Source organism: Bombina bombina, chromosome 5 (assembly GCF_027579735.1).
Source record: "Bombina bombina isolate aBomBom1 chromosome 5, aBomBom1.pri, whole genome shotgun sequence".
In the NCBI taxonomy this organism is placed as follows: domain Eukaryota; kingdom Metazoa; phylum Chordata; class Amphibia; order Anura; family Bombinatoridae; genus Bombina; species Bombina bombina.
Genome location: NC_069503.1, coordinates 570,634,240 through 570,661,988, shown reverse-complemented (window position 1 = coordinate 570,661,988; position 27,749 = coordinate 570,634,240). Strand labels below are relative to the sequence as shown.

Genomic DNA, 27,749 nt, shown 5'->3' with positions numbered 1-27,749 from the left:
ACTCCAGTGGCAACCTGTGAAGCTCTGTTGAAGCTCTGGTGAAGGCAGTGCTGGAAAATAATGGTGGCCACACAAAATATTGACAATTTGGACATTTTCACTTAGTGGTGTACTCACTTTTGTTGCCAATGATTTAGTCATTAATGGCTGTGTGTTGAGTTATTTTGAAGGGACAGCAACTTCACACTGTTATACAGGCTGTACACTCACTACTTTACATTGTAGCAAAGTGTCATTTCTTCAGTGTTGTCACATGAAAAGATATAATAAAATATTTACAAAAATGTGAGGGGTGTACTCACTTTTGTGAGATACTGTGTATATGTATATATATATATATATTTATATATAAAAATAAATGTATGTATATACATATGTATTTATATATTCATATATGTATTTTATTATACTTTATTTATGAAACGCCAACATATTCCGCAGTAATGTCCATGGATACAATTCATTTAAATAAAATAATGATATAAAACTTGTAAGAGACAAGGCAAAATTTACAAACACATTCAGGAGGAATTAAGTGGCTTATTCCCGTGGGAGCTTACAATCTAGAAAGGTAGGAGGTTGAGAAACAGGAGGTGAGGACTGAAAGATGTGTATATATATATATATATATATATATATATATACAGAAAGGACAGCACAATCTTACAATTTGTATGCCACGGTGCACTGCAGGTTATATCTAAAACAGTCCACAAGTACAAGCACTCAATGGTCTTGAATAAAAAATCCAGTTTATTAAATCAAGGTTAAAATGACATAACGTTTCGGCACATTGCTGCGCCTTTGTCGAATGTCAACATACAGCAGTCTGACAAGCCGCCTGGATGAGGACTTCTCCAGCTGGATGGATCCTTCAAGCGGGACTTCAAGAACTGTAAGTGGATCGTCGAGGGTTAGTCTTAGGCTTTTTTAAGGGTATTTTGGGTGGGTTTTATTTTTAGATTAGGGTCTGGGCATGTAAAAGAGCTAAATGCCCTTTTAAGGGCAATGCCCATACAAATGCCCTTTTTAGGGCAATGGGGAGCTTAGGTTATTTTAGATAGGTATTTTATTTGATTTGGGGGGGTTGGTTGGTTGGGTGGTGGGTTTTACTGTTGGGGGAGTGTTTGTATTTTTTTTACAGGTAAAAGAGCTGATATCTTTGGGGCAATGCCCCACAAAAGGCTCTTTTAAGGGCCATTGGTAGTTTATTGTAGGCTAGGGTTTTTTATTTGGGGGGGGGGCTTTTTTATTTTGATAGGGCTATTAGATTAGGTGTAATTCTTTTTTATTTTTGATAATTTGTTTTTTAATTTTTCTTAATTTAGTGTTTGTTTGTGTTTGTAACTTAGTGTTTGTTTTATTCTGTAATTTAGTACTTTTAATAAGGTTTAATTGTATATTTAAATAATTTGAGTATGGTTAGGTTTCTTTAATATGTAATTTAGTTTATTTAATTGGTAGTTTAATGTAATTTTAGTATAATAGTTAGGGCAGGTTAATTAATAGTTTAAAATAGTTTATTTTAATTCTACAGGTAAGTTTTAATTTATATTAAGATAGGGATGTTGTGATTTTAATTTAAAGTTAGGGGGTTGTTAGGTTTGTTAGGTTTAGAGGGTTAATAGTTTTAGTTAGTGGTAGTGATGTGGGAGGCCAGAGGTTTAGGGGTTAATACATTTATTTAGTGGTGGCAGTGGCGGGGAGCAGCAGGATAGGGGTTAATAACTTTATTTAGGTCGTGGCGATGTCGGGGAGCGGCGGGATAGGGATAAATAACTTTATATAGGTTGCAGCAATGTCAGAGAGCGGTGGTATAGGGGTTAATAACTTTATTTAGGTTGTGGCAGTGTCGGGGAGAGGCGGGATAGGGGTTAATAATAACTTTATTTAGGTTGTGGCGATGTCAGGGAGTGGCGGGATAGGGGTTAAATATTTTAGTATAGTGGCGGCGTTTAGTGACAGGGTATGAATAAAGTTGGGAAAAAGCCAAATAGACGTGAGATCGATGACTGCTAGTTAACAACAGTCCAATGCTCATCGGAATCTAAGGGATGCCATCTTGGATGACGTCACTTAAAGGAACCGTCATTCAGTAAGAAGGCGTCATTTGATGAGGATGCTCCGCGCCGGATGTCTTGAAGATGGACCCGCTCCATGTCGGATGGATGAAGATAGAAGATGCCGTCTGGATGAAGACTTTTGCCTGTCTGGAGGACCACTTCACCTGGCTTGGATGAAGACTTCTCCTGGCTTCGTTCAGGACTTCGACCCGGTTGGATGAAGACTTCTGCCACTTCCTTGAGGATGGATGTCCGGTCTTCAGAACAGTAAGTTGATCTTCAGGGGGTTAGTGTTAGGTTTTTTTAAGGGTGTATTGGGTGGGTTTTAATTTTTAGATTAGGGTTTGGGCCGCAAAAGTGCTAACTGCCCTTTTAAGGGCAATGCCCATCCAAATGCCCCTTTCAGGGCAATGGGTAGCTTAGGTTTTTTTAGATAGTATTTTATTTGGGGGGTTGGTTGTGTGGGTGGTGGGTTTTACTGTTGGGGGAGTTGTTTGTATATTTTTTTTTACAGGTAAAAGAGCTGAATACTTTGGGGCAATGCCCCGCAAAAGGCCCTTTTAAGGGCTATTGGTACTTTAGGCTAGGGTTTTTTATTTTGGGGGGGCTTTTTTGTTTTGATAGGGCTATTAGATTAGGTGTAATTAGTTTAAATATCTTGTAATTTGTTTATTATTTTCTGTAATTTAGTTGTTTTTTTTTTTGTACTTTAGCTAATTTAATTTAATTTATTTAATTGTTGTTAATATAGTTAATTTATTTAATTATAGTGTAGTGTTAGGTGTTATTGTAACTTAGGTTAGGTTTTATTTTACAGGTACTTTTGTATTTATTTTAGCTAGGTAGTTATTAAATAGTTAATAACTATTTAATAACTATTCTACCTTGTTAAAATAAATACAAACTTGCCTGTAAAATAAAAATAAACCCTAAGCTAGCTACAATGTAACTATTAGTTATAATGTAGCTAGCTTAGGGTTTATTTTATAGGTAAGTATTTAGTTTTAAATAGGAATAATTTAGGTAATAATATTAAATTGTATTTAGATTTATTGTAATTATATTTAAGTTAGGGGGTGTTAGGGTTAGACTTAGGTTTAGGGGTTAATACATTTAATATAGTGGCGGCGACGTTGGGACGGCAGATTAGGGGTTAATAATATTTAACTAATGTTTGCGAGGTGGGAGTGCGGCAGTTTAGGGGTTAATATGTTTATTACAGTGGCGCAACATTGGGGGCGGCAGATTAGGGGTTAATAAGTGTAGGTAGGTTGCGGCAACATTGGGGGCGGCAGATTAGGGGTTAATAAATATAATGTAGGTGTCGGCGATGTTGGGGGCAGCAGATTAGGGGATAATAAGTATAATGTAGGTGGCGGCAGTGTCCGGAGCAGCAGATTAGGGGTTAATAAATATAATGCAGGTGTCGGCGATGTCGGGGGCGGCAGATTAGGGGTTAATAAGTGTTTAGGGGTGTTTAGACTCAGGGTTCATGTTAGGGTGTTAGGTGTAAACATAAATTTTATTTCCCCATAGGAATCAATGGGGCTGCGTTACTGAGTTTTACGCTGCTTTATTGCAGGTGTTAGACTTTTTTTCAGCCGGCTCTCCCCGTTGATTCCTATGGGGAAATCGTGCACGAGCACGTACGACCAACTCACCTCTGACTTAAGCAGCGCTGGTATTGGAGTGAGATATGGAGCAAAATTTTGCTCTACGCTCACTTTTTGTCTTTTAATGCTGGGTTTGTAAAAACTCGTAATACCAGCGCTGTATGTAAGTGAGCGGTGAGAAAAAACTGCTTGTTAGCACCGCATTGCCTCTAATGCAAAACTCGTAATCTAGCCGAAACATAATAATTAAAAACCTGATTTTGTGAAATATCACAACACCCCAAACTGTCACAATGACATTTAAATTGGAATAGGTGCACATGAAAATCTTCTATCCACAGTGACCTAAAATCGGATTATTTTATTGAACAGATATTTTTTATATCATTATATTCTTAGTTGTGAACCCTATTGCATTGTATTCAATGTACTCAATTGCAACTGAGCCTAATTTTCCAAATGTGTCAGTATTTTGGTTGGGGCATAGTTTAGGAGCAGTTAGTGGCTTAGAATTAGTGGCCTTCTCAAGAATACTTTCTTCCTATGAATGCAGTTTTCAATCCATAGGGCATTCTTCTGTAATATTTGTTTTCTATCTGACAAACTCGTTGCAAGTCTAGTACCAATAATTGTGACTATATGCCACCACCATCCAAATAATAACAAGTATTCTCAGATGGGCAGAAATCCATCTTAGAGGGATTTATGCAATTTAGGATCCAGTCATTTGAACTTTTAAAGAGATTGAGTCTTCTGAAGCTTAAAGGGGCACTGTACACTAGATTTTTCTTTGCATAGATGTTTTGTAGATAATCAATTTATATAGCACATATGGTAGTGTTTTTTAAAAAATCTGTAGTTTTGCTTATTTTTTAATAACATTGTGCTGCTTTTCTAACCAAGCCCCACAGTGACAGATGTATACATGCGTTTACAGACTCCTGCTGGCTCAAATTTATGTTATCTGTCTTTTTATATGAAGGGAAGGGGGAGAGGGGGGAGTGTCTGCTCTTCTTGTTTTCCAAGCCCCTTTCACTGGGTGTCCCATTCTAACCTCATCAACAGTGCAAAACTGTGAGCTTCTAATTAAGTTATTAAATCAGCATCTGTGCATATTCTGTTTTATAGCAGTGTATATTACATGCAGTTATATGAAAATTGGTGTATACTGTCCCTTTAATTTCAGGAAATGATCCCTGGAAATGTCTTACAAATGTTTATTTTATTGAAATAGGTGTTATGGTCCCAAAATCATGTTTTTTTGCAGGAGAGAATATTGGGCTTCTTCTTCAGATTCTCAATCTTTTGTCTTTGGACATTTAATATTAATTTGGATTAATTTGCTTATAATGTGTTTAAAATTAATGTTATGTTGCTGCTGGATCTGTCCACATTTTGTCATATTACTGAGATAAGTAGATTTATTTGTGTTCCTCCTGATTTCCCACCAGGATAATGTGGAATTTAGGACCTCCATTCTATTGAAGGTGGCTACTTCTTGCAATATTATGGTTTCTTAAAGAGACTTAAAACAGTATGAACTAACGTAAGTTTCTAAATATATTATGCAGTCAAAGCTTACCTGCAAAATGGTTTCTGTTTTAACGCCCATTAACCCCTTTAATTCAGGCATAGTTTTGTTTGCTGCAAGCTCCCCCCTGGGCATTTCCATATATGAAAGGTGCTATCCAGGCCATAGCTTCAGCAGAATGCACGCGTGCACATGCATGGTAGGGGGCAGAGTCACATGACACCTGACTAAAGCAGTGTACAATATAATGATGAAGCTTTCACAAAGCATGTGACATCCCCATGGAAACAAGCAAGCCTCTTGGCAACAAACAATAGCAGTACCTGCCGTCCCTCCTCAACCCCCCTTACTTGAAAAAGTAATTATCCCTACATTCCCACTTTGCTTTATGATGCCACAAGGTTTGGAGCAGGACACTGATAAGGGGGATGGAGCATGCTACACTTGACAACACTAAAGTGTAAGTCATTTTGCAGATTTTTGGAAATGTTATTCAAATTTTTATAAGCTTTTTTTTTTTTTTTACACTTTTTTCTTCACACACTGTTTTACCTGAGTTGACCCTTTTATACTATGTACATAACTCAAAATGTTTTATGGCACTTTAATTCTGTCTGAATAGTATGAACAAGCAAGTGACCCCCCTACATAGACTCAAAGTTACTTTTTAGAAGCTACTGACAAAATGAATCAAGTTTTCCTGGTGCTAAATGTGGCTCAAAAACCTTCTAAAGTATATTTAGCCAGTTAGATTTTCTTGGTGATACCCATGCCTTATGATAAAACCTGTTAAGTCTGAGCTTATTCCACATGGTTGGTTGTAGCTCCCAGGTCCATTATGATGAAGCCTTAAACAAACTGTTTGCAAAAAGGGCACATTATATTCATTACTTTTATTATATTCTACAAGTTAATTGGCTTTGGATTAATGCAAGCAGTATGTTATATATACGTATTTCAGTTTGTGCATCCCTAGTATTAGCCAGTTGTATCCTAACACTGCCTTGTCTTTATATGGTCCAGCTTTGCTAGTGACTCACTAGGACTTAACACTCTAAGCAGTACCATATGAATGCACATCCTGCTTGGGACACATTTTTTAATTAATGTCTAAGCATTTCTCCAAATAGTTTGCATTGACTCATATGTCAAGAAATATAATTCTGGACTTCTTTGACTATGGCACCCCTTACTCCTCTCCACCCCCCCCCCCCTGAAATTCACCTATTTGAAATTATCATTCTTTAACATAAATAGTTTGGTGACAAAAAAGATCTACTTTATTATTTTGCAGAGTTTGAATTTTATCACCCTGAGGTTTACCATAGACTACCTAAGAATGCAAGTAAAGTTTGAAGACATGCTGAAAGTGTCCTCCACATTATCTGACTGAATCAAATATGAAGATGATTTATTTTGGGGTCCTAAGTCCTCAGCAGACAATAAATGCAAAAAAAAAAACCCAACTTACCTTGTAAGGAAGATATATCTATACGACAAAGTTATTGAGTCATAATTCCGATGGCCTTAAAAAATCATTTGCAATGAGCCCATAATAAACCAGAAAAATGTTATCACATCTAGAATACTATCTATCAAGTCAAGCACCACAATCTAGATATCCATAACTTCCTGAACATTCCACAACAAAACTGAGGAATTTGAAATAAACAAGTGGATGGGAATAGGATAACAAACAACCTATCTATAGTGGACAGCAGTTGACCTGTTTGGATAGCATTTTGGAAGACTTTGATTTCCAAGAAAACTTAAATGGACATAAAAGTCAAAACTAAAGTTTCCTAGTTGAGATAGGGCATGCAATTTTTATACAAATTTCAGTGTAGATCTGTTATCAAATTTACTTAGTTTTCTTAATATCCTTTGTTTTAAAGCATGCCTACTTAGGCCCAAGAGCAGCAATGCACTACTAGGAGTTGTCTGGTGATAGATGGCTACACACATAGGGCTAGATCACAAGTAGAGTGCAATTTAACGCTCCAGTTTGAGTGTAAACAACGCTAAACAGAGGGGTTTTGCTCACGTTAGGTTGCGCTTGTATTACAAGTTGAAAGTAAAAAGCTTGCGTTAGAGCGAAAACAAAGCGCGCTAAAAAATATTGCAATCGCGTTAACGTACTCTCCCATAGGGGCATGAAAATTAAAAAAAAAAACTAAAACCCTAAAACCCATACTTGCGCTAAAACTGAACTAAACCCGACATGAATTCTGAATATTTCACATACCAATGTTCTTCACATCGAAGAAAATATATATCTATACCTATATATATATATATATATATATATATATATATATATATATATATATATATATATATATATTACCAAAAAAATCATCAAATATATATAGAAATATGAATTTAAGAATAAATAGAACATATTCTAAAAACCATTATTCAGTATTTACCCCTACACTACCAGAAAGTTTTTTAAAAAAAAACTTGCTCAAAGTTATAAATATATATATATATATATATATATATATATATATATATATATATATATATATATATATATATATATATATATATATATATTATATTAGCATAAAAAGAGCTTTCAGTGGATAACAGTTTCAACTAGCTATTGTTTTAAATTTACCCAAAAAAAGAAAGAAAAAAAAGTATATAAAATATTAATTATCCCATGCCACAAAAACCTGTAGCTTTCTAAGAGTAGAAAACATTTCTCTCAAAATGTGTTCATTGGCATCCTCAGATTCAGCTGAGATCACGTGTATATATTTCACATTATTTTTGATAATTATACGTTTTTTTTCCTGCAATTATGTATACCATGTTATAAAATGATGCAATGGGAAAGTTCTCATTTGGTATAGCAGAACTGCCCAAATTCTCAAAATTGACCCCCAAAACTGTGTATATTTATAAAGTAGACAACCCAAGGTATTGGCCTAGGCCTATTTGGGCATATTTGATGAAACCATTTGGCAGTCAGATGTATGCAAAATACGATCATATAATTTTTTTTTTACGTTTTTACAAAACTTTGGGTTTTGCGCGGAAATTTTTTATATATAACATGTGAGGTCATAAGACAAATGCTTGCAAAAGCTTCTCTAGGATCCCCTGTGTTGAGAATTCCCAGACATTTATGGGTATACCATTGCCTTTGGTAATCAGAAGGCTGCTAACTGCACCTGCACACCACACTTCTGAAAGAACATTTTTAGACAGGTTATAGCAAATGGTGCAGGACCCATTTGGAATGAAATAATGGCTCAAATTCTCAAAATTGACCTCCCAAAATGATACATATTTATAAAGTAGACAACCAAAGTATTGATCTAGGCCCCTTTCGCATATTTCATGTGACTAGTTTGCAGTCAGATGTGTACCAAATGCCATCATATAAAAAATCATTAACTTTTTAACAAACTTTGGTTTTCTCAGTGAAATTATGTATACATAATTTGTGCAGCCATACGCCAAATGGTTGAAAAAGCTTCTCGGGATCCCCTTTATTCATAAATAGTAGGCATATACAGGCTTGTCATTGGTTTTGGTAATTAAAAGGCTGCTAATTGCAGCTGTGAATCACAACTCTGAAGATGGATTTTTAGATATGTTCCGGCAAAGTGTTAAAGGGACACTGTAACCAAATTTTTTCTTTCGTGATTCAGATTGAGCATGAAATTTTAAGCAACTTTCTAATTTACTCCTATTATAAAATGTTCTTCATTCTCTTGGTGTCTTTATTTGAAATGCAAGAATGTAAGTTTAGATGCCGGCCCATTTTTGGTGAACAACCTGGGTTGTCATTGCTGATTGGTGGATAAATTCATCCACCAATAAAAAAAGTGCTGTCCAGAGTTCTGAACCCAAAAAAAGCTTAGATGCCTTCTTTTTCAAATAAAGATAGCAAGAGAACGAAGAAAAATTGATAATAGGAGTAAATTAGAAAGTTGCTTAAAATTGCATGCTCTTTCTGAATTACAAAATAATTTTTTTTGGGTTCAGTGTCCCTTTAATGGTTTATTTGTTATTCCATAACCTTTAAGAATAGACAACCCACGGTATTGATCTAGTCTAGATTTTGGTATATTTCATGCTAACAGATGGCATTAAGATAAATGCCAAATGCAATAATTAGAAAATAAATTATTCGTTTCACAAATGTTGGGTAAGTGACATTATTTACACAAAACATGAACAGTGATAATTCAAATTATTTAAAAATCTTTTTTAGGTTCCCTTTGTTCAGAAATAGCAGACATGCATGGGCTTGTCATTGGTTTTTGCAGCTGTGAATAACAGTTCTGAAAGGGACTTTTAGACACATTATGGAAATGAGTCCAGGGTCCAATTTGGTATAACAGTTCTGAAAGGGGATTTTTGGATATGTTGGGGCAAAGGGTGCTAATTGTAGCTGTGTACCACAGTTCTGAATGGGAATTTTGGGGAAAGGGTTAATCTGTTATTTGCTATGGCATAACTGCCTGTATTACATTATATGATGTTCATGCCACAGCTGTATGCATTTATGGCAATCATGATGATTTACTTAAAAAAAAATACACACATTTTGGATTGGTAAATTTATACACAGCATTTTTACCAGCATTTTTCAACTGTATGATAAGTCTCAAAGCATTTTTGATGCACAAACCAGGTTTTGATGGGCATGTCATACAGTGAAAATGTAAATCTTTCCTCACTCCCCTTTTTGGCCAAACTTTGCAGGGTTTTTGGGAACAAGCCTTCTTTTCTGTAGGGGGGATATTGCTGGGGAAATGTCTGCCAGTTAGTCTTGCAATATTCTCACACTGAAGGTTTTGGAGCGTTTCACTAATTTCACATAAAAGGCTTGCAAGGTTTTTTATACCAGATATTTTTTTTTCTTGCGGCAAGACAAGGCCTACTCCACCCATGTATTTGTTGTAGACTACAATTCAAACTGTTTGTTTTGTAGTTGTCTCCTTTAACCTCTGGATGTAACTGCCTTGGTTTCCATATTGTGTATAGTTTTTAGCATATACACATCATTTTTTTATAGCTAAATTTAACTGCTAGGAGTTCTTCACTCTGAAGCGCTGTTGTTTGCTTCTTGGAGACTAATTACTGTGGGAAACCTTTACATTTTTTTTAATTGTTCCACAGGCTATGGTGTCAAGGCAAAATAAGATTTTGAAAAGGGAGATACTAGTATAATAATTATGAACATAAAGATGGTACCCATGTCCTTACATGGAATGAATGAGGTTCCAGACAATTAGGTAAGGTGGGCAGCCAGGTGGATCTAATTGGCAGTCTTTCCCTTCATATACTTTTTATTATTTGTACCCTGTGGAACTCTCACACAGTTTGTAGAATTTAATAATATAACATGCTCTTTTGGAGGGGATAAAATGTTTAGAGTGCAATCTATCTTTAAAAGGCAGTAGGGACACATCAATACAAATATTTTTACATAGGTTATATACTTTAGCAAATAATAATGATACCAGACTTAGTAAAATCGAGAATTTCAGGGCTATAAAAATGAGGGGACTCCACGTTGAGGCTAGGGGGTATATTTATTAATGTGCAAGCGAACATGATACGATGTAGCGCATCATGTCCGCTGTACATCGATAAATGCAGACAGCATACGCTGTTGGCATTTATCATTGAACCAGCAGTTCTTGTGTAATGCTGCCAATCTGCTAGCAGGGGGTGTCAATCAACCCAATCGTATTTGATCGGGTTGACTTCTGTCCGCAGGCTCAGAGCAGACAGACAGGTTATGGAGCAGCGATCTTTAGACCGCTGCTTTATAACTTCTGTTTCCGGCGAGCCTGAAGGCTTGCCGGAAACAAGGGGCATCAAGCACCATACGGAGCTTGATAAATCAGCCCCTAAAAATGCTACAAAAATTTTTTTTTTTGCTTATTATTTTATGTTTCCTTTATTGGGTTAACCAATTACTGGTTGATAACAGGAAGCATCAGCATCAGCGGGATTCCCACTGGCCAGCAAAAAATAAAAAGTAATATATCTATTAACCTATAAGTCTGTAGGCAGATGTTTTGGGGGGATTCACAGTATATAGTATAGGGCAGTATATATATATATATATATACAGTATATATATATATATATATATATATATATATATATATATATATATATATATATATATATATATAGAGAGGCAATTATCAATATATACTATTATATCAGAAAAAAAATAAAATAATAAATTACCTTTGAAAAAAGCTGTTGGGTTATTGATGTCTTGTCAATAACTTTCATAAAAGCTTTTCTGCCACAAACTAATAATCCTGTCTGACTGTAAGCAAAATTGCAACTGGGCACTTGTCAGGCAGGAATCGTTACTTTATTTTTTATTTTTGTTAGATTTTAGCCCATGTGATCAATGCAATAACTTATTGCAGTAATCACATGACAAGGAACCATTATTGCTGGTTCCTTGTGTTGCTATATACACCTCCTGCCCAGAAACGTAATTTGTATATATTTATATATATATATTTATATATATATATATATATTGTTTTCTGTAGTGATCCATCCCCCCTTCCTATCTCTCCCTGTATACGCACCATAAGATTACTAAGTTTTCATGTGCACTAACCCAACTGCGTTAAAGCTAAATCGTGAAACCCGATGCTCAAAACACATATTTTACATTCCTATTTTCTTCACATAGAAAAAAATGAACTTTTTATTATTAAATATATATTTCTATTTATATCTGATAATGCTCATGTAAAAAAATAAATCTGTACCTATATACCTATAGGAATTGATAAAGAGATATTGGTATAAAAAGATATGTATAGAAATATATTTTCAATACAAAGGACATTTTGCTGTAAGTGAAGAACATTGGAATGTTAAATGTGTACAGTAAAAGTAATACATAGGTACACACATATAAACACACATATATAGACATGTGTGTGTATGTATCTCTATACTGTTTGTATGCCTTTTTTTCTGAGACCTCGTATCTTTGAGCCCTTATAACTTTTTAATGCAATATTTTTGTTTAATTCCTTAACGACCACAGTGTATCATGTACGTCGCCGGTCATTAAGGATTTTCTGGTTTATAATAGCACTTTTATACCCTCCTCACTTCTGGTCACCAAAAATAGAGTGGTCTCTGGCGGCTAGATCGCCCTATTAATAATGCACATACAACCCTGTACATCACTGGTCCTTTTGTGGTTAATCATTTTTAGTGTTATTATGAATGTAGTTGTACTTTTAAAGGTATTTTTGATGTTTTTTTGTGCAACTTTTTAGTCTGGCGTAACAGTTAACTAGAGCTCTGAAGTCAAGCTAACCTGACACTCCTTAAATTTGATTGCGCTCAAAAGAATCTTTACTTTCAATTTATAACACGCATGCTGTTTCTTTCAAATGAAAGAGTTGTGAAATTAATCCTTATCGATTGCATGCTACACTTAGCGCTCCACTCGAAATCTAGACCATAGTAATTGTCATTGGTTTTAAATTGTGTTCAGCTAGCTCCCAGTAGTGCATTACTGATATGGATATGAGTTTAACTTTAGGGGGGTTAAACATTATAAAGATCCTCCCCAAAAAATCTGTATATATATATATAGATAGATATATATAGATATAGATAGATACATATATATATATATACATATATATATATATATATATATATATATATATATATATATATATATATATATTAAATATGGTCTACATTAATATATTTTAAAGCAAAAAATACAATAAATACAATGATATAATTGTGGTAAAATCTAGAGCATGTTAATGAGAATTTGTTTACTTCATGTAAAAAATAATTATGTTCTATGATTATTTTGTGGAGAATTTTATTTTTGTTTGCAATTAAGACAAGTTTTATTACAAAGTAATATTAAATAGAGACAGGCACAATACAAATATCATTATATCTTCATTATTATAAACTTGTTTTATTGTACATGTTAATATTAGTCACATTTTTAATTGTTGGGAAACACAGGTTTTATTTATGTATTTATTGAGGTATTTGATTGAGCATACTAACATTATATAAATCTTGTTCATTGTTTATTGTACAACAAATCTATTTTTAATACAAAGCAAAAGGTATGTTAAACTAATTACCTGTAATGCACAAGCCATTTTTTTCCAAAATACCAACTACATCATTTGAGTCCCTTTGATACTTTATCATATACTTCAATTTGAGTAATGTTGCTTGTAATTCAGAATGGAATAAAATGAATCTCTTTGTTTATCAGAGACAGGCACAAATGCAATAATAAATTAGCTATATGCACTGCATAAATATTGTGATACGGACGGTTAAGAAAAAGGACATTTTCAGTCTTCGGTTTTGCATAATAATGACTCAAACTTTTTCATACATTTTCTGCTAAATGGGAAAAAAAACGTATTTTTTTTTTCAATTTGATAAATTTGAATTGTTTTATATTCTTAAACTGATCCATATTTTTGTTTCTGTTTGTTTTTTTTAGGAAATTGAAGATCATGTTGTATTTTTAATAACTGTTCCTACAGCCATAGCAATATTCTTTGCTATCTTTGTTCTCGTCTGCATAGAATCTGTCTTTAAGAAGCTTCTTCGGATTTTCTCATTGGTCATCTGGGTAATACTTGTTGCCATGGGTTATCTTTTCATGTGTTTTGGAGGCATTATATCTCCTTGGGATCAGGTATGTGCATCTTTTTTTAGAGTACCAGAAAAACTGAATCATGTTTCTCAGTTACCAATAAGATTTGAGAACTAAATGCAGTTTTAGCTGTCATATGTTTGATGTAAAATAGATAAGAATGTTTGCTTTTTCCTACATGCAGAACATTTTGGCATTTTTATCAGATTTAAGGGACAATAAACACATTTTTTTTTTTTCATGAATCAGATAGAGCATGCAATTTTAAGCAACTTTCTAATTTACTTCTATTATCCTTTTTTCTTCATTCTCTTAGTATCTTTATTTGAAAAAGCAGGAATCTAAGCTTAGAAGATGGCCCATTTTAGTTCAGCACCTGGGTAGAGCTTGCTGATTGGACCAATCAGCATATGCTACCTAGGTTCCGAACCAAAAAATAGCTGGCTACTTAGCTTACATTCCTGCTTTTTCAAATAAAAATACCAAGAGAACTAAGAAAAATTAGTAATTGGAGTAAATTAGAAAGTAGCTTAAAATTGCATGGTCTATCTGAATCATGAAAGAAAAAAATGTGGGTTTAGTATCCCTTTAATATAAGTATTTCATAGAAATAATTTTCTTAGAAAATAAAAATGTATTGAAAAATGTACAGAGATCTCTGAATGTATTGATACAGTATTTTTATTTCATAAACTCAAGTAATTGTTTTTTAGTTTCTGGTTTAGGTTTTTATTTTGTATTTTTACTCCAAAGTGGCAAAAATTAGTTTTGTATTATACTTATTTTTTCAAATAGATTAACCTTTCAATTTAGTTATACAATTTATTGAGGTCAATTATGTCAAGTTGGTCTAATTTTAGTAAATGATTTTTAAAGTTGGGTCTCACATCATTCTGGTGCAGCTCTGCATATCTAATATGTGCTGATATGCAGCCTAAATAAAAAATTAAACATTTCCTGGTTTACAATTTGCTTGTAATAATTTGACTCAGAAAGTTAGAACAGTAAACAAATACTGGTTATTAATACTGCTATTTATGTGCATAGTTTTTTTTTCAGGTTGAATGTTAATTTAAAACAAGTTTTCAGACAGCTCATTTTTCATTTGTTTTTATCCTTTTAATTTAAGATGATCCTCGACTCTAGTAATTTTATGAATGATCAGTTTGTTGGATTACTCATTTTATTTATTCATGCATCTATTGATTTTCTTTATACATGAACAGTCTTTCTAAATTAATTTGATAACAGTCTTAAAAGGTACACTGCTCTACGGATTATAGAAATACAGTATAATATTTTATTGTAAAAATCAGTAGGGATGTGGTGGTTTGACAGATTTCCTACCAATTAAAGCTTTTCACATTTGGCAGTTTGTCTTCCTTCAGATATCCTGCATATTTAAAGTCACATTAAAGTCACATTAAAATAATATTTTTACATACACGTTATTTAACAGCAATTAATCACTGGTTTATAAAAAAAATCATCTGCATACAAAATACATTTGTTCACAATTTTGTTTAAGCAATTTAGCATGGTTTTGAAATCCAGGAGCATAACCCTTAAAGGTCTTTTATTTTTTATTTATTTTTTGGCCAATAAGTGACATATGTAAATGAGCTCTTGCATTACTCAAGCAAGTGCTATGAAAAATATTAAAGGTCTAGGCTTTTACAAGAAGCATCCTCTTTTATGGAAAAATGAAAATTTTGTTCAGTTATAGGAAAAGCCGGCAAATTAAACAATGGCCTAATTCGGTATATGTTTGTGAGGGTGCCATTTTGACTCATTGTAAAGGCAATATCATGTTCTAAATTCAATGCTTTATCTATGGTTTCCATAGTTTTGTTACTGGCCATTTACATCTATAGTTGTGTGAGGAGACAAATACATGAACTCTTACACATCCATCCCATCTGCAACCCTGGATGGATTCTTGCAAAACAGTTTATGTAAATGCTTGTAATATGTTTGTATGTCTAGTATGTTATGGTTAAAATAGTCTTGCTGGTTGGAAAGGTGTGTCAAGGGGTTGGCTCTGGGTGTTTTAGAGGCATGGGGCTCCATTTATCATCAGGCAGGTGGATGAGGTTTTCTGTCATAAACCTTGACTACCCAGTCTCAAGGTGAGCTGCTTGTGCAATGTTGCTCCCTGCCCGCTTGTGGCCAATCACTTGGCAGAGGGGGCTGTCAATCACCCTAATCAGATCTGATTGGAATTATTGAAATATGCCACACTTTAGCTGGTTGAGAAGTTAAGTAGCAGCAGACTATTGTTTCAGACTTGCTCCCGCAAAATGAAAAGCTGAGGATCCGAAGCTGCTATCGCAGCTTGATAAATGGAGTCTATGGTTGGGATTTTTCACTTATCCATCATGCAGAATTCATAAAGACTGTATTGCCCTTGTAAAGTAACTAGTCTTCTGGTCACGTCGCTATTTCAAAGTTGATGAAGTTGTCTTATTTTTCTTTTGTTTTTCTTTAAAAACTTTCAAGGTTTTTTTTTGTTGTTGTTAAATTCATATGTTCTGTAAGGGTTTTTATGAAGCCAGTATTATTTATTTTGGAACTTTGTTCTATGACCTGAGAAATGAACATCTACAAATAGGTGTTTTTCCATTAATTACTTTAAAAAAAATAAATAAAAAAAAATGTTGTGATTCAGAGAGAGCATAAAATTAAAAAAAAAAGTTTCCAATGTACTGCTATTATTAAATTTGCTTTTGTCCCATGGTATTCTTTGTTGAATAGATACCTGGGTAGCGTGGTGGATCATTACATGGCAGGAAATAGTGGTGCCATCTAGTGCTCTTGCAAATGGATAACATTCTTGCAAAATTGATGCTTATATTCCTGTTTTCAGCAAAAGATACCAAGGGGACGATTTAGCAAGCTCGCCAGAAACAGAAGTTATGAAGCAGTGGTCTAAAGACCGCTGCTCCATAACTTGTCCGCCTGCTCTGAGGCCGATCAAATACGATTGGGTTGATTGACACCCCCTGCTGGCGGCTGATTGGCCGTGAATCTGCAGGGGGCGGCATTGCACCAGCAGTTCACAAGAACTGCTGGTACAATGATAAATGCTGAGAGCGCATGCTGTCAGCATTTATCAATGTGCAGTGGACATGATACGCTTCATCATATCATGTCCGCTCGCACTATGTTAAATATGCCCCCAAGAATACAAAGAATATTTAATAATTGAAGTAAAGTATCAATTTTTTTAAATTGCATGCTGCATCAGAATCATGAAAGAAAAATTTGGGGTTTCATATATATACTCGCAAAGTATCTTTTTTCAACACTTTTAATATTTTTGTCTTTAGTTGCTTAGTACTATACTGGACCCTTAATTTATTGTTATTTGTGGAGATAAAGGTATCCATGTTCTGGCACTACAAGTGACACTAACTATTGGAGGTGTACCTACTAATTCACTGGCCTAATGATCTTGTGTTAATATCAGAAAAGAGAGAACAGCACTCCTGAGATAGAACAAAAGCTAGAATAACTTCCATGCCTGTTCATTTCTATTGCAACTCAGGGTGCATACTCTTTTAGCACACTATGCCTTTCCACAGAGAAAAAATATCTTGTAGCATATCAGTCTGACCCTGCCCAATGACAGTCCAGCGCCGAAATACCAGGCAATTCTTCTCTGAACAAGAGAAACAACAACCCCAGACAATCGTTTCAGCCTTCTGTTGGCCTCATCAGTGAGGTGCAGTTGTATCTCTCTAAGGGTATGTGTGCAAGGAGTGCAAGTCTGGTTTCCCTCATTACTCTTAGGGAGACTGTAATGATCTCATTGTGTTAACACAGAAGTGCTATTAACTCCTACAAAGAGCAACTGGAAGATCACAGCTTCAATATTCGAGACAGCAAACCCCATTGCAGTTGTAAGACAGCAGATAATCCCACTGCAGCCTTACAACCTGCAAGTAGATATATTTTTCATGCTGTGTATATTGTGTTGGTGGACCCCATGGAAGCTTTAGGTGAGATGGGGGTTCACGCTACTGTATGCCTATGTCCTCTGGGTTGATAGCCTACTTAATAACAATGGAGTACAGGTATGATTTATAGAGCTACTTTTTTCAACTGCAGCTAAATGTTTTTTGTCTTGCAATTGTTACTTTAAAGGGACACTCATGTCAAAATTAGACTTTCATGATTCAGTGATTCAGATAGAGCATGCCATTTTAAACAACTTTCCAATTTATTTCCATTAACAAAATGTGCAGTCTTTTTATATTTATACTTTTAGAGTCATCAGCTTCTACTGAGCATGTGCAAGAATTCACAGAATACACATATATGTATTTGTGATTGGTTGATGGCTATCACATGATACAGGAGTAGTGGAATTAGACATAACTTTGAAATTTGTCAGAAAAAAAAAACTACTACTCATTTGAAGTTCCGACTAAGTGCTATTGCATTTTTTTCTAATCATGGAATTGTTGTTTATGCAAATATACTGTATTTTCTGGTCCTTTAAGCCGTCAAAATAATAGGACCTTCTTACACTGTTCTTCAAGTGGCACACTCCTGGATAGTAACGTTAAGTGCACAGATGTTACCTGTTAGCATCACTAAATGCTATTAAAATTGATCAATTAACATGCTGACACTTCAACTAGTAATATAATCAATTAACCCCCAATATCTCCATTTTGTTTGTCTTTAATCATATTCATTATAGTTTTTAATGAAGATATTGCAAGATTTACACTGAAAATAACAAAATTGTGTTGTGACGACCCATTTATCAATGCCTACATACCGGCAAAAGTTGAAATTTGTGACGTAACATATGATCCGCCGGTCTCAATCTGACACAGATCGATGCTTAAGTCATTACAGATGTAATACAAATTCGGCACTATCTGACAACTTTTGCTAATTATCAAATTTCTAACAGGTACGCTCACCACTGTTCCGGCCCAGCGTACCTGGTTTTCAATCCGCCACCCTGGAGGTTGCGGATTCCATAGGAATCAATGGGAGTCTGAAAGCAGCGAAAGCTTATGTTCGATGCTGCCCAATATCCCATTGATTTCTATGGTAGAATAAAAGTTATTTTTACACCTAACACCCTAACATAAGCCCAGAGTCTAAACATCCCTAATATGCCGCCCCCAACATCGCCACCACTAAATAAAGCTATTAACCCCAATCCCGCCGCTTCCGGACCCTGCCGCCACCTAAATAAACTTATTAACCCCTATCCCTCCGCTCCCGGAGCCCACCGCAACTCTAATAAAGTTAATAACCCCTATCCCACCGCTCCCGGACTCTGCCGCAACTAAATAAATGTATTAACCCCTAAACCCATGGCCTCCCACATCACTGCAACTTACTAAACCTATTAAACCCTAAACCGCCAGCCTCCCACATTGCCATAAACTAAATTAAGCTATTAACCCCTAAACCTAACAACCCACTAACTTTTCATGAGAATTACAACATCCCTATCTTATAATAAATTTAAACTTACCTTTAGAATTAAAATAAACTATATTAAACTACTAATTAACCTACCCTAACTATTATACTAAAATTACATTAAACTATATTAAACTACTAATTAACCTACCCTAACTATTATACTAAAATTGCATTAAACTATATTAAACTACTAATTAATCTACCCTAACTATTATACTAAAATTACATTAAACTAGATTAAACTACTAATTAACCTACCCTAACTATTATACTAAAATTGCATTAAACTAGATTAAACTACTAATTAACCTACCCTTATTTAAATCTACTATAAAGAATTACTAAGTTACAAAAAAATAACAAGTAAGTTACACAAAATAAAAAACACTGTTACACAAAATAAAAAATAAATTATCAAATATTTAAACTAATTACACCTAATCTAATAGCCCTATCAAAATAAAAAAGCCCCCCCAAAATAAAAAAAACCCTAGCCTACAATAAACTACCAATGGCCCTTAAAAGGGCCTTTTGCGGGGCATTGCCCCAAAGAAATCAGCTCTTTTACCTGTAAAATAAAATACAAACACCCCCCAACAGTAAAACCCACCACCCACACAACCAAACCCCACAAATAAAAACCTATCTAAAAAACCTAAGCTCCCCATTGCCCTGATAAGGGCATTTGTATGGGCATTGGCCTTAAAAGGGCATTTAGCACTTTTTTTGCCCAAAGTCCCTAACCTAAAATTAAAACCCACCCAATAAACCCTTAAAAAAACCTAACACTAACCCCCGAAGATCCACTTACAGTTTTCGAAGACCGGACATCCAGAAATAGAAGGACTGGCCATAAGCCTTATAGAATCACACCAGCCCAGAGATCTTTTTAGAATCTGGGACAAAGTGAGATTGCAAGTGGGTAGGGATAGATGGGCCTTATCTCTGTAATAGCAGGATGGGGCCTATTTGAGCAAGAGATTATGCAGACTTAAAGAAAAAAAATAAGGTCTATTTTTTATGGAGAAATGTAGATATAGATGGCAGATATGAACCATAGGGCAAAAAAGTATGCCCAAATTTCCTATAAAATCTAAGCTTATTTAGTTATTTGTATAGTCTCATGCTTATCCCAGGCATTCTTGAAGTCCCTAATAGTGTTTGTCTTTACAACCTATAATGAAAGTTTTTTCCATGAATGAACCCGATTGTTTTTTTTTACCTATGTTAAACTATCTATTAACAGCAACATATTTGGCACATTTAAAATAACAACACTGAGGCCCCATAAGTTTGTCAGAAATGTAAGTGTTGATTGTAGAGAAGAGTTTAATGTGCATATAATTGAGTAGAGGGAAAGAGAAAAGTTAAAGCAAAAAAAAAAATAGCTAGATTAATATTGTATTGTAGGAAATACACACGTAAAACGCAGGCCGCAAAAACCTTTTAGGTTAAGAAGCACCTTTTAGGTGGCGGACTGAAATCTTCCCGATCCGATAAGATCGGGATGAATGACGGCCCCTGCTAGCGGCCGATTGGCCGCCAGTGAGCAGGGGACACATTGCACAAGCAGTTCACTAGAAATGCTTGCGCAATGATAAATGCTGACAGTGTATGCTACAGCGAATCATGCCCGCTCAACCATTAATAAATTTACCCCATAGGGTCTTTTTTGGAATTATAATTCCCTACTTATCACTTTTTGTCAATGTCTGATCTCCCAGCAAAATAGGTAAACATTTCTTTATTATATGACAAATTTTGAAACTTGTGTACTGTATCTTGTAATGAATAAGCATGTTCCTATCCAAACTTGCTACTTCCACTATTAATTTATTTAATGAGCTGCTATTGTAGACCCTTTTTTGACAGCCTCCTTATGAATCCCACTGCTTGTTGCTTATAAGTGTTTATTTTTTAAAGATGTACAGTTCCAGCCAATATGCAGGAAAATCTCCCTATATCTATCTTTGTATGAGGGACATAACAAAATTTACTTGAAAAATGTTATATCTAGTTAGTGATTTTCTTTAAAATGACATTGCAACACCTGTTAATTCCTCAGCTTCAAAGAACAGATCATATTAAACTGATTTCTTATATACAATAGATCTGGGATTTTAATTCTGTGTAAAAGTCAAATTGAGATAATTTTCTTATAAATATTTTTTTAAAAAAATCACTGAATAACCTTGATTATTGTGCCACATGGTCGTCTATAAAACATCCATAAAGGACTATATTATTCCTAAATGGCATGTATCCTACAAAGATGCGTTTCAGCTCCGTCCAGCCAATGAAGATGTTAGCAAATGCTGGGGAAAACTTTGCTTTAATGGCTGTTAAGCATCTCTGTAGGTAAGATTCTTCTTCACACAAAAAAATAATTGTGTTTTAGTAGAAATTTTATTATCTTTATTATAAAAATAATCAACTCATCTGAATAGTTTGTGTATAATTTTAACATTGTAATCAAGGCCGCCAATCCTAAACTTTTGTGAATACTTGAAAAAAGTTCGGATTAAAGGGACACTAAACCCTAAAAAAATTATACCTGCAATCGCAATTTCAATATATTATAATTTATTTTGTAATTTACATGCAGTTTAAAAGAAGTACCATTTATGTGAAATCCTATTCCGAAAATGGAACGATTTCCAAACCCACCTCTGGCAATACATTTCCATACTCCCATCCTAACCGATAACGCAGGTTATCATAATGGCAGAGTATAGCCGCAATGCGCATGCGCGATATGGGGTAGCACGTAGGTGATATGCGCATGCGCAAATCTATGAATCGCAATATGCATGCGCATGGTGATAAAATAGTCACTTAATTACATGCAAAAGATCGAGATCGATTGGAAATGGTTTTAGATAGTTCACGGCCCATTTTAGAGGGTTGTCTTGAACAACGTCTTCTGAGAAAATGAAAAAATTATTTTATATGGCAGAGAAACATCGTTGAAATATAAAAGTACGTTATTTTTAATATATGCATGTTTGGTAATTTAAATTTGTGGTCACGGTGTAGACAAAAATAGAAAGTTTTGGAATCTTTTAATCAATAGTGACCCAACAATGACCCTTTTTCCAAATAAATCATTCAAGTTGTTTGATTAGATGGACACTGTCTCTGATGTATTGTGGTTAACTAATGTCCACTAGTTGTAGAATATGTTCAAATCACTCCCCTAATCTTTCACATGATCCTATACTGGAGACTATAAGCCTCCCCAGAGGCTTGTTACGTGTTTTATGAATTTCCAAAACTATGTGAAAGATGGGGGTTACAGGCTTCAACAAATAATCAACTTATGTAAACATGATTAAACCCTGCATCCCTTCTAAATCTTATAGTGAAATTCTCTATGAAATTTAACTTAGGAACTAAATACATTTCTAATATATTATTCAGAACTACTTGTTCTTGGATCAAATTAGGATAGGTCTAACAAACATGACAAGCTAAGAAGCAAGTTTAGAAGTTAAAGCCAATAGCATGAGTTTTGATTAATTGCTTACAGACTCCTTACATGATATATTAGTTATATCTAAATGACTTATTGACCATTATGATTGTTTTTCAATTCTGTATTATTGTTTTACTATTTCATATGAAGCTAAGTAAAATAATAAAAGAATGGAGACACTAGCTCCTAACAATAGCTAAATAGAGGGAATGGAGGCAAATTGACAAAGGAAGGTTTTCCAGTATATAAGAAATAAGTTTAATGAAAGCACTGTTATATATGATTTAGAAAAATTATATAAAGTGTAGCACTATAACTTTTCCCACCTAGCCAATCTAAATGACTGTCTCCTTCCTAGGTAGTCTAATGTCTAAAGAAATCAATATACAAAATGTAGATGGCGCTAAAAAAGCTGTGGGATTCTAATTGCTTATAGAAATTATATAACCCTACTAATATACCAAATTCTAGATTTACCAGATGTTTAATTTGACTTTCTCATTGAACATATTTTTAAAAATAAATAAAAAAGGGAAAGCTATATAAATTTAAAGAGTAACTGCAAGTGCATTCAACTGAAACCTAGGATTCTGTTGCTCTACTGGCAACTGGCCGACAGGGACATCTTCTTCAATAGTAATGCCGCGAATAGTTCGCCGGCGAATAGTTCCCGGCAAACATAGCATGTTCGCGTTCGCTGCGGGGGGCGAACATATGCGATGCTCGATCCGCCCCCTATTCGTCATCATTGAGTAATACTTTGACCCTGTACCTCACAGTCAGAAGACACATTACAGCCAATCAGCAGCAGACACTCCCTCCCAGACCCTCCTACCTCCTGGACAGCATCCATTTTAGATTCATTTGGAAGCTGCATTCTTAGTGAGAGGAGGGACAGTGTAGCTGCTGCTGATTTAATAGGGAAATTGATAGCTAGGCTAGTGTATTCAGTGTCCACTACAGTCCTGAAGGACTCATCTGATCTCTGCTGTAAGGACAGCACCCCAAAAAGCCCTTTTTAGGGTTAGAACATCAGTCTGCTTTTTTTTTTTTCCTGTGTAATCTATTTGCAGTTGCCTGCCTGCAAGCGTGTGTGTCAGGCTCACAGCGTATACTGTGCCCACTTGCCCAGTGCCACCACTCATATCTGGTGTAACAGTAGTGTAGATTTAAAAAAAAACAACACTTTTTTGACTGTGTTAAATAACAGCAGTCGGTTTCCTTCACACGTGTGCGTTTCAGAGCCTGCTTGCAGGGCACAGTGTCACCCCAGTGCAATTCATATCTGGTGTAACAGTAGTGTAGATTTAAAAAAAAAAACACTTTTTTGACTGTGTTAAATAATAGCAGTAATTTTCCTTCACACGTGTGCGTTTCAGTGCCTGCCTGCCAGGGCACAGTGTCACCCCAGTGCAACTCATATCTGGTGTAACAGTAGTGTAGATTTAAAAAAAAAAAAAAACACTTTTTTGACTGTGTTAAATAATAGCAGTCATTTTCCTTCACACGTGTGCGTTTCATTGCCTGCCTGCCTGCCAGGGCACAGTGTCACCCCAGTGCAATTCATATCTGGTGTAACAGCAGTGTAGATTTAAAAAAAAAAACAAACACTTTTTTGACTGTGTTAAATAACAGCAGTCAGTTTCCTTCACACGTGTGCGTTTCAGAGCCTGCCTGCCAGGGCACAGTGTCACCCCATTGCAACTCATATCTGGTGTAACAGTAGTGTATATTTAAAAACAACAACACTTTTTTGACTGTGTTAAATAATAGCAGTCAGTTTCCTTCACACGTGTGCGTTTCAGGGCCTGCCTGCCAGGGCACAGTGTCACCCCAGTGACACTGGGGTGACACTACCTGATCGATACAACATCATACCTGATGTTTTAAAGCACGTTATTCCAAACAATTTAGGAATGTTAGGTGATTTATGCCCTTTATGGCTTAAAACCAGACTCTGCATCAACTATGTAATTTTCCATGGGAGTTTTGCCATGGATCCCCCTCCGGCATGCCACAGTCCAGGTGTTAGTACCCTTGAAGCAACTTTTCCATCACTATTGTGGCCAGAAAGAGTCCCTGTGGGTTTAAAAATTCGCCTGCCCATTGAAGTCAATGGCAGTTCGCCCCGGTTCGCCGGTTCACAAACTTTTGGGGAAGTTCGCTGTTCGCGAACCTAAATTTTTAGGTTCGCGACATCACTAATCTTCAACAAATAAGAAAGTATATTTAGCACAGAAATATTCATTTAACAAAAATAAATGTTATACTGTGTAAAATATTCTTTAGATAGAGCAGATTTCATTTGGAGTACAATAATTGTTTAATATCCCTGTGTTATAAAATGTTTTTAAAAAACTATTTCCTTATTTCTAATAAATAAATTCAGGACACTAAATGAACTTTAATTACAAAAAAAGGGAAATGTACTCAGAAAAGAAGGTGGTATAAGTTTATTCTATTTAAAGTGCATGCACGAACCAGTGCCAAATTTATAATAAGGCACCTGCCTCTGCCTATTATAAATACTAGTCAGCCAGCGATCTTAAGTGAGATTAAGGTACCACGATTATTACTCATGCATGGCATATGGCTTCCCCATGCATGCGCAATGCTTGAGATGGCCTTAACAAAGATGGCCGTCGCACATTACCGGTGCTGTTATTCCACTGGTGAGTGGGAAGCACTTTCTACCAACCTCCACTAAGAAGTTTATTTCTGCCTCTGTTCTGTATAGTTTTTCTATAACCAACTAAGCTTTGTAAATAATTTAATACACTCCAGCAGACAAAATTGATCATTTTGAGAAACAATTTCAGTAAAATATCCATATAAGGCAGATGGATACTTCTTACTAATACTCATTGGCTGATAGTCACTTTCTAATACTCATTGGCTGATACTAACTTCCTGCTAATGCTTAATGACTGATCGAGCATGAAGACAGATGGATACTTCTTACTAATACTCATTGGCTGATAGTCACTTTCTAATACTCATTGGCTGATACTAACTTCCTGCTAATGCTTAATGACTGATCGAGCATGATGACAGATGGATACTTCTTACTAATACTCATTGGCTGATAGTCACTTTCTAATACTCATTGGCTGATACTAACTTCCTGCTAATGCTTAATGACTGATCGAGCATGAGCAGAAAGTTCCTTTGTGCATTAGTAGTGTGAGTTTTAATAGATGCACAATTGATACTAGAATGATAATTGGAAATATATTTTACTTCATATTTATTCTGGATTTAATAATTCCCCCATATTTAAATGTTTCTTTTTCATATGGATTATAGACCATTTTTTATTATAATGGGCTATATTCATAGACGTTTGAGGTTGGTAAGCAACCCTGTTGTAAAGGATCATGTTGCAAATTATCTGAGCATCTTTTTAACTATCTTTCCGAGTGTATCATTAGTAAACATTACTACTATTAACAACTATAGTTGCCTTAAATGCCCAATACATGATATCTCACACAGGTAACAAGAAATTATAGCGGCAGTTGTTGAAACACTTGAAAGTGATGCAGCATAGCCGTAAAAAGCTGACTAGAAAGTATCACCTGAAAATCTCTATGCAAAAAAGAAAGATATTTTACCTCCAAAAGTCCTAAGTAGTCACACCCCATTGTAAACGACTTTAAGCTGCAAATCAGTATGCCTGTCCTAAGGCTTACACGGGAGTGCATCTCATGAACACTCATGTTATTTCCCTATTCAATTTAAGGAAGTTTACTATGGAATCTCATGAGATCACAGTAAAATAGTGCATGACCTCAGCACTACTGATGCTGACTCCCTGCTGTATATTTCTTCCTTTTTTTATGCTGAATCACTTTCAAGTGATTTAGCATATAAGTATTATGTCCCTTTAAAACACAGTCGAAAATATTCCTAATAAAATATTTTGAAATATTTTTTGTTATAGAAAAGTAATCTCATTGGATAGAACAAGAGGCAGACAGAACAAAAAACATTTTGTTATTAGAAACTAGAAATAGGGAGCACCCACACAAAAATTAAAAATAAACAATAGATTGTTAGAAGATCCAAAAGTCATGTATATATATATATATATATATATATATATACATATAAATACTGTATATTTATATATATAAACAATGCAGTCCTCCCAAGAGCTTGTTTTTATAACCTGTCAGCTTTTAATTATGTTTTATTCAACATTTGTTATTCTACATTCTGAAGTCCTGGTATTCAAACAAGCAGAGGCAAGCCAAATGTTTTTTTTAATTCTTCAATTTTTGATTTGTGAATTCGCACCACAATTATTCTGCAAGATATTATTTTCATGCACAGCTTTTATTGAATCTATTCCAATGTCCATTTGTTTAGTTATGCTTATACCTCCTCCCATATTGATATATTGATACAGGGCCATATTACAAGTGGCATGCTATTTAGTGTTCGCATGCAGACTACCCCAGAAGTAAACTTTAGCACGTATTGCAAATTGAAATAAAAATATTTGCATGGATCACATGTAATCAAGCCCACAATGTTTTATATCTACCATTAGAAAAAACTTGATAGATCTGATTACACATGTTGATTACACATCAATTGATGAATAGACAAAGTTCCCAGCTAAGGAACCTGTTCAACTGTCTTCACAGTGAGCATTTATTAACACATAAGAAAATCCTTGCACAAGGTAAAGATCTGTCAATTACAACAAAATAACAAGTTAGGGTTGATTTAACTTAGGCATCTGAGGAGGTGGTGGAGAGGTTAAGAAACAGCTGTTGTATGACAATTACTTCTTAACTTGCGTTTCTTAACATCACAAGGGAACCAAAGCAGTCTCCGCTGCTTAATAAATTAAGTCGCTTGAATGTGTTTTGATGGATGTATTTAAAAGGACCATACTAAACAGATACAATAAACACAGAAATGTCATCATTAAAAT

The 27,749-nt window shown here is 34.8% G+C and overlaps 1 protein-coding gene across 1 annotated transcript in view; it reads left to right on the top strand.

Moving 5' to 3' along the window:
- ADCY2 (adenylate cyclase 2) overlaps positions 1 to 27,749 on the top strand; it is a 1,612,539-nt gene that overhangs the window by 195,694 nt on the left and 1,389,096 nt on the right. The window contains exon 2 of the mRNA XM_053715803.1: positions 13,720 to 13,917. Coding sequence (XP_053571778.1) covers positions 13,720 to 13,917 — 198 coding nt within the window. The remainder of the gene's footprint in view (positions 1 to 13,719; positions 13,918 to 27,749) is intronic.